We start from the raw sequence: 8,783 nt of genomic DNA on the forward strand, positions 1-8,783 counted from the left end.
AGATTGGTCAGGTTTAGTTCTTGTCAACGCTCTTTAAAAATTCAGCTCAATATATTGAACTTTTCTAATTTGAAAAATGTGTATAATTCGATTTATAAACCTAAAGATCTACAGGCATTTTGGGGAAGCTCACTCTCTCTATATATAGGAATAAAACTTTGTCTTTTCAGTCTCAAAGACTTGTTAAATGGACTATTGTTTCTTTAGCCAGTGTTAGCTTTCTGATTCAGAATACTAGAGTTTTATTGAGCATGTAAAACAGATAGATTATGAAACATTCTCTCTATAAGTTAACTCAACATGGTGTGTGTAGTAATATTTTAAATAATGAGTCCCTTTAGTGTGTGTTGTAAACTATTTCCATTTTATGATTAAAGCAGCAGAAAGTTTTCAGAGTTACCACCACTGTCGTGTAAACCAAAACCATTATCTCCAGTGTTTACACATTACAAGTATTAATATTTAAGTGCAATTTTAAACTGTTTTGCAAAGGATTTTTGTTTTGTTTTGTTTTGTTTTTTGAGACAGAGTCTTGCTCTGTCTCCCAGGATGGAGTGCAGTGGCATAATCTTGGCTCAGTGCAACCTCCACCCCCTGGGTTCCAGCTATTCTCGGCACTTCAGCCTCCCGAGCAACTGGGATTACAGGCGCACACCGCCATGCCCGGCTAATTTTTTGTATTTTTAGTAGAGATCTGGTTTTACCTTGTTGGCAGGCTAGCCTTGAACTCCTGACCTCAAGTGATCTGCCTGCCCTGGTCTCCCAAAGTGCTGGGATTACAGGCCTGAGCCACCATGCCCAGCCCTACAAAGGACTTTTTTGTTGTTTTGCATCTTAGTTGCCCCTTCCCCCAAAACTAGTAATTTTTGGTAATTCCCTTAGTTTTCAGACTTTCTTTTACTCGCCTTGGGTAATTCTGAAAAGATATGATATATTGTGTTTTTTAAGATGTGGTCTTGCTCTGTTAACCAGGCTGGAGTTCAGTGGCACAATCCTGGCTCACTGCAGCCGCTACCTCCTGGGCTCAAGGGATCCTTCTGCTTCAGTCTGCTAAGTAACTGGGATTATAGGTGCACATCACCATGCCCAGCTAATTTTTTTATTTTTATTTTTTTATTTTTTATTTTTTATTTTTTATTTTTTTTTGAGACGGAGTCTCGCTCTGTCGCCCAGGCTGGAGTGCAGTGGCCGGATCTCAGCTCACTGCAAGCTCCGCCTCCCGGGTTCACGCCATTCTCCTGCCTCAGTCTCCTGAGTAGCTGGGACTACAGGCGCCCGCCACCTCGCCCGGCTAGTTTTTTGTATTTTTTAGTAGAGACGGGGTTTCACCGGTTAGCCAGGATCATCTCGATCTCCTGACCTCGTGATCCGCCCGTCTCGGCCTCCCAAAGTGCTGGGATTACAGGCTTGAGCCACCGCACCCGGCCAGTTTTTTTATTTTTGGAGATGAGGTCTCACTGTGTTTCCCAGGTTGGTCTCAAAATTCCTAGGTTTAAGCAGCTTTTCCACCTCAGCCTCCCGAGCTGCTGGGATACAGGTGTGAGCCATCACACCTGGCTAAATTTTAATTTCTTTTTTTTTTTTGTAGATATGGGTCTTGTTATGTTGCCCAGGCTGGTCCTGAACTACTGGCTTCAAGCAATCTTCTCACCTTGGCCTCCCAAAGTGCTGGAATTACAGGCACGAGCCACTGCGCCCAGCCAAGAATTGTCTTAAATAATTGTATTTTAACTTACTGCTGTGATAAACCTTTCTCAAACATTCCTAAATATGTAAAAAATTTTCTTCTCACTTGCAGAATTTCAACTATTAATTGTCCTTTTATTACTTGGTACCAAAATAGGTAAACCATTCTTGGCTAATAATGAACAAAGGCAGGGGTTTTTTTTACATTTTTATCTAACTTTTCTTTGTTTCAAACCTCAAGCCTAAATTTTAGATAGAAGATACCTTTGAGGGGCCAGGTGGGGTGGCTCACGCCTGCAATCCCAGCACTTTAGGAGGCCGAGGCAGGCTGATCACCTGAGGTCAGGAGTCTGAGACCAGCCTGGCCAACATGGTAAAACCCCGTCTCTACTAAAAATACAAAAAAAATTAGCTGGGTTGGTGGCACACGCCTGTATTCCCAGCTACTGAGGAGGCTGAGAAAAGACATTCACTTGAACCCTGGTAGACAGCTGAGATCACACCACTGCACTCCAGCCTGGGTGACAGAGCGAGACTCCATCTCAAAAAAAAAAAAAAGAGATACCTTTGAGAATCTGATGAAAGCTATAATAGTCATTCCCTAGAAAAATGAATGTGGGCACATCTATCTACCCCACCCAGAGGTAGCCACTGTTAACTGTGTGACGTGTTTCCTTCTGTACTTTTTAGGTATACATAAATATGTGCTCTTTAACATAAACTGGGTCATCTATTTAATACATACTGTTTTACAGTTTTTTCTACTTGGATGTCTGTGAGATTTTTTGTATGCCATTACATCTCAGTTTATCTTTCCAATTTTAATGCCCACATATGTTCTATAACATGGATTACTCTTTTCTCTAGAGATAGAAATGTGGGTTGTTGCCAGCATTTAATTTCATTGTTAGATGTAGAGCTGCAATGGACATCCTTACACATGCTTTTTTGTGCATGTATGCAAGTATTTTGCTGGAACAGATTTAGAAGTGGTACTGCATGTACTTTAACAATTTTGGTAGATATTACCCCACTCTCGGTAGTGTGTACCCAGTTTTCTGTATCCTCACTACACTTGATACTATTGATCATTACAGTAATTACAAAGTAGAAAAATTTTCAACAGTGGTCAGACATTTTAAAGAACTGGATCAGCAATATAAACTGACCACTTGCTAGTAGTATGTCCACAGGCATACCTGTAATTTTTAAAATATACTTTTTTTAATTTAGTGCCAGTTTGGGTTTTTTGGGGTTTTTGTTTGTTTGTTTGTTTGTTTTGAGATGGAGTCTCACTCTGTCACCCAGGCTGGAGTGCAGTGGCATGATCTCGGCTCACTGCAACCTCCACCTCCCTGGTTCAAGTGATTCCCCTGCCTCAGCCTCCCGGGTAGCTGGGACTACTCACCACACATGGCTAAATTTTTTTTGGTATCTTAGTAAAGATGAGGTTTCAACATGTTGGCCAGGATGATCTCGATCTCTCGACATCGTGATCCACCCGCCTCCGCCTCCCAAAGTGCTGGGATTACAGGCACGAGCCACCATGCCTGGCCTGCCAGTTTTTTTAATAGGGAGGTTTCACACAGAATGTGCTCTTTGAAAAACTGAAAGAGCTGGCAGTGCTGAGCCCACAATTCCATATGTTTTCACTGCACTGAATTCAATTCACAGCTGTACCCTTTATCCGGGAATAAATATGCTCTTCCTAGTTGGTACAAGCAAGCCTGTTGCACTCCTTACTCTCCTGGTCTTGTAAGCATTTTAATTTGTTAACCCTTTACCCTAAATGAAAGAAACATTTAGCGGACAGGATTTTTCCTAAAACTGAATTTGTTGTATGCTATCATTAATAGAGAGAAAGGAGGAAAAGAAACACATTGTTAGACCAAGACAGGAAGTAACATAACCAGATAGTATCATAGTTGATATTTATTGAGATTCTGCTTGTCTGAATATTGGCGTGTCAGAAACTATGGGCTACTTATTTATTCTAAGCCCTGTTAGCTGTAAATTCTAGTGACTTGGATTATTTAAGATTAGCTTTTTTCATGAATATATTAGCTCTCATTTGATGTGTTATGTTTACATTCAACTTTTTCAAAGAAATGATAATTTAGAACTTTTCAGTCATAAGATAATTTACCTAAATCCCTGTTCATACTAGCTCACCATGCCTTCTCCTATGCCTGAGTACCTGAATGTGCACTACATTGGGGAGTCTGCCTCCAGACTGCTGTTCTTATCAATGCACTGGGCACTTTCGATTCCTTCTTTCCAGGCGCTAGGGTGAGTGTTTTGAAATCTTGACTATAAATGTGATTTTGCAGCACAAATGTACATTAAACAAAACTTTTATTTTGGGAAGATTTACATTAAAGGATAAAACAGTATAACATTATAGCTTCAATTTGGGTCATTCATATGACAAATCATGGCAGCTAACTAGTATTTTCTTTGTATTTATGTGGAAGAGTATCTATATTTTATAGTTTGACTAAGTTAAGAATTTGGATGGAACAGAATTTCAGAATTGATAGATTATGGCTAGTATTTGTAACAGGCCTTTCATTGACTCATAGATAGAGAGACTGTAAACTGCCCTAGGTTCTTGTTTTTCTCTCATCACTACTATTTCAGTGTTCATCCCAGGCATGTTACTAAAGAGCTGAATTTTGCCTACAGTGGTTATGTTAAAAGTATAATTGTTTTCTAATCATGTGGTTCAAGGAAAAAAAAGAAAATGTAAACCCCCATAGTACCACTACAGTGACTTAGAGGGTTAGTCTTACCACTCAAGAGTACATCTGAAGCTGGGCATGGTAACTAACACCTGTAATCCCAGCATTTTGGGGGGTCAAGGCAGGAGGATGGCTTGAGGCCAGGTAAGACCAGCTTGGGCAACAGAGCAAGACCCTGTCTCTACAAAAAACAAAATGTTTTAATTAGCTGGGCATGGTGATGCACACTAGTAGTTCCAGCTACTCTAGAGGCTGAGGGGGGCCAATCACTTGAGCCCAGAAGTTCGAGGCTGAAGTAAGCCATTATCACATGGCTTACTGCACTCCAGCGTGGGACGGAGCTAGACCCTGTCTCTTAAAAAGAAAAAAAAAAAGTATATCTATATTCTGTTCTGAAGAAATCAGATGAGATAGAAAATGGCCTACTGTAAGAAACTGAAGCTTTACCTAAATACTCTGTTCTGAAGAATTCAGATGAGATAGAAAATGGCCTACTGTAAGAAACTCAACAACAAAAAAAACTTTAAGGCCAGGCGCGGTGGCTCAAGCCTGTAATCCCAGCACTTTGGGAGGCCGAGATGGGCGGGTCAGGAGATTGAGACCATCCTGGCTAACACGGTGAAACCCCGTCTCTACTAAAAAATACAAAAAACTAGCTGGGCGAAGTGGCGGGCGCCTGTAGTCCCAGCTACACGGGAGGCTGAGGCAGGAGAATGGCGTAAACCTGGGAGGCGGAGCTTGCACAGAGCTGAGATCCGGCCACTGCATTCCAGCCCGGGCGACAGAGCGAGACTCCGTCTCAAAAAAAAAAAAAAAAAAAGGAAACTCAAGCTTTACCTAAAGTTTACCAAATTTATTTAAATTGTTTTAAAATAACTGTTGTGTTTAAAGGCAAAACAATGGAAAAAGTTAAGCCCATAGTTAGAAAGTTTTTATTCAACTCCTAGGACCCTACTCACCAGTATGATTTTGTAAACAATTCGCTTTCACATCCTGTATACCTGTTCTTCTGTTTACCAAGTGGGAATAATAATTGCCCACCCCTTATCCTTAGAGACTATTTTGAATATAACAAACATGTGAACATGATTGTAAAAGGCATACAGATAATTGAATAAAGGTATATTTAACATTATAATTTGGTTTATTAATCAGCATTATACTATGCATTAAATCGTGCTCAAGATATTATAGTTACATAGACTAAAAGCTTGATTTAGAATGATTAACTTTTAAAATGATGGTCAGTCCTTTTTTAACATTCAACTTTCAGAATTCCTCTAGTTTTGTGGGGGTTTTTTTGTTTAAGAGATGAATTCTTCCTCTGTCATTGAGACTGATCTGGAACTCCTGGGCTCAAGCGATCCTCCTGCTTTAGCCTCCCATACAGGCGTGCACCACCTCGCCCAATGTTCAGTGTGTTTGTTTGTAGAAAAAAGATAATGTAAATTTGCATATTGGCAATTGATTTTTTTATTTAGTTGGGAGTCTTTTTTTCTACTTTGTAATTACTGAAATGATCAATAGTATCAAGTATAGTGAGGATACAGAAAACCAAGTACACACTACCAAGGGTGAGGTAATCTGGAGAACAATTAGTCTATTATCTACCAAAATTTTTAAAACAAGTACTTATACTGGAGTGCAGTAGCATGATCTCGGCTCACTGCAATCTCCACCTCTCAGGTTCAAGCAATTCTTATGCCTCAGCCTCCTGAGTAGCTAGGACTACAGTTGTGCACCACCAAGCCCAGATAATTTTTGTATTTTTAGTAGAGAGAGGATTTCGCCATGTTGGCCAGGCAGGTCTCAAACTTCTGACCTCAAGTGATCTGCTCACTTCGGCCTCCCAAAGTGCTGGTGTTACAGGTGTGAGCCACTGTGCCTGGCCAGCAATTGATTAATTTTAAAATATTAAGTGTAGTTCACTCATCTTGTAACTCACATTGATATGTCTAAAAAGTAACCTGGTGACATTTTTCATAATAAGCTATCAGTTATAATAAAACAACAAAAGGGAGGAATTTTGGGGAGTGGTTTGAACTCGTTGAAGTATTTACACCACCATTGATCTTAAGTACTTCTATTAAATTGAGTATAATTATCCTATGGAAATAACGCAGATGTTGAAGAAATCAAAAATAAGGCCTCAGGAAGTGTCTGTTTATGAAATAAGTCATTTTTATAGTGGTAGCCACATTTTCCTGTGATCTGTATTGAGAATCAGTTTCAGTGTAACAACCACAAGATTCTATGTAATTAGAATAACTTGATCTAGCAATCAAGGCCATTATGCAAACTCTTATTTTTTATCCCTGTCTAGATGATTCATAGATCTTATTCATGTGTTGACTTAATCATACGGATATAATGATGGAAAAATTCTGTTATATGGAAATAAAAGCTATTCTGAAAGTAGAAACTGGCATTAGGTTGCATTTTATCTAAAATATAAAAGTTGGTGACAAAGTTCTAATTTTACAGAGAGAAACAGATAAGCAACATTAATCATTTTCCGAAATCAAGATTGTTTTGATCACTTACTTTAATTCAAGACAACAGTAACTTAAATAATTTTACTCAACAGTGCATGGTTAGCAGCTTTGTATTTTACAAGGCTTCTGTATTTTACAAAGGTGTTGATTTTCAGTATACAGTTAGTACTATTTATATTTTACAAGGCTTCTGTATTTTACAAAGGTATTGATTTTCTGTTTTAAGATTTGTAGTTTCAGTACTTAGAGTAATTCAGTTGTGGTTTTAAGTTTTCCCTGCAAAATTTAGGTTAAGTGACTATATGAATAGTGGTAGATTCCACTGCGGGGTAGTGGAGAGTACTTGTCATGATTTGCCTGGAGTAAGTATGGCAGCAATCATCTCTACCTAGATTCTTACAATATAACCAAAAGCTCCAAGCCACCACCATTTACCACAGGAGACTTTATTTATTGAATAATGTAATCAGTAGCCTTCCATTAAATGCTAAGCCAGAAAGCTGAATCTTTTAAATTACCACTGAAACATAATATAATGTTTCCTCTAACTTTGTGGTTTTGAAACCTGTAATTTTTTGGGTTCATTGCCATATCACTGATACTTTTCCCTGAGGACTGGTGCCTTCAGTATTACCAGATATAAGTGGCTCAAAAGTTATATTCCTTTATGAAAGTAAATAGTATAAACAATTATATAACCTCTAATTGTGAGTCCTATATACGTATTTTAATGAATATTAACAATGTAGGCCAGGCGCAGTGGCTCATACCTATTATCTCAGCACTTCGGGAGGCCAAAGTAGGCTGATGACTTGAGGCCAGGAATTCAAGACCAGCCTGGCCAACATGGCAAAACCCTGTCTCTACTAAAAACTCAAAAATTAGCCGGGCATGGTGGCAGCCGCCTGTAATCCCAGCTATGCAGGAGGCTGAGGCAGGAGAATCACTTGAATCCAGGAGATGGAGGTTGTAGTGAGCTGAGATCATGCCACTGCACTCCAGCCTGGGTGACAGAGGGAGACTCCACCTCAAAAAAAAACCAAAAAAGTAAACCCACAATATAGTGTAGTAGTTAGAGAAAAATACCTGTACCTATTTGTAAAAGAAATTAACATATTTAGTGTTTTACAAGTTAATGCTTTTCTAAAAACTAGAGATGGAGGTCTCACTATGTAGTCCAGGCTGACCTTGAACCCCTTGCCTCAAGCGATTCTCCCAACTCAGCTTCCCAGAGTACTGGGATTACAGGCATGAACCATCATATCCGGCCTTTTTTTTTTTTTTTTTTTTTAAATTTCAACACTTGTGTTGCTTTCGTGTTGCTTTCTAGATGCCTTAGTGATAACCTTAACTACAGTCTCTACTCAGCTCTTTTTGCTTCTTAAAGGAAAGATGTTTTGAACATAAAGTACAACAGTCATTTATTTTCCTAACAGGAAAAACTGGTAGCAAGCATGCCCTTAACATCCCAAAATATTAACGTTAAATGGAGGAGTCTCTACTGAGAAATTTGACTTTTGCATTTTACTTGCTAAATTGTGTAAGGAGGTATAAAGAAGCAAAAGATTCAAATTCTGTTTTATGCATCTGCTGGCTTTTGTGTCTTTGGACCAAGTAACCTAAATGAGGCTCAGTGTCTGTAAATTAGGAGCAGAAATATGCTTGATTATGAACTACATCACATAGGTGAGATAATGAATGTAAATGTATCTAAGCCATTGCCTACTGCTAAGTAGATAATAAAAGGTCATTTTTCTTCATTCTCTTAAAGACCATCTTTTTGGAGTAGCCTTGCTGTTTTTCTTTCCTAACATAATTGAACTTTTAAAAAAAATTTTTAATAATAATATTTTTTTTATTA

The 8,783-nt window shown here is 38.7% G+C and overlaps 1 protein-coding gene across 5 annotated transcripts in view; it reads left to right on the plus strand.

Annotated features, from left to right (window-relative positions):
• NR2C1 (nuclear receptor subfamily 2 group C member 1) overlaps positions 1–8,783 on the plus strand; it is a 61,948-nt gene that overhangs the window by 29,223 nt on the left and 23,942 nt on the right. For all 5 annotated transcript variants that reach the window (XR_001883279.1, XM_017861745.1, XM_017861742.1 and 2 more), the window contains exon 10: positions 3,854–3,975. Coding sequence is in view for 4 of the 5 variants with exons in the window: in XM_017861745.1 (XP_017717234.1) it covers positions 3,854–3,975 (122 nt within the window). In the remaining variant the exon portion in view is untranslated. The remainder of the gene's footprint in view (positions 1–3,853; positions 3,976–8,783) is intronic.

This window comes from Rhinopithecus bieti, unplaced genomic scaffold (genome assembly GCF_001698545.2).
Source record: "Rhinopithecus bieti isolate Rb0 unplaced genomic scaffold, ASM169854v2 scaffold_61298, whole genome shotgun sequence".
Lineage (NCBI taxonomy): Eukaryota > Metazoa > Chordata > Mammalia > Primates > Cercopithecidae > Rhinopithecus > Rhinopithecus bieti.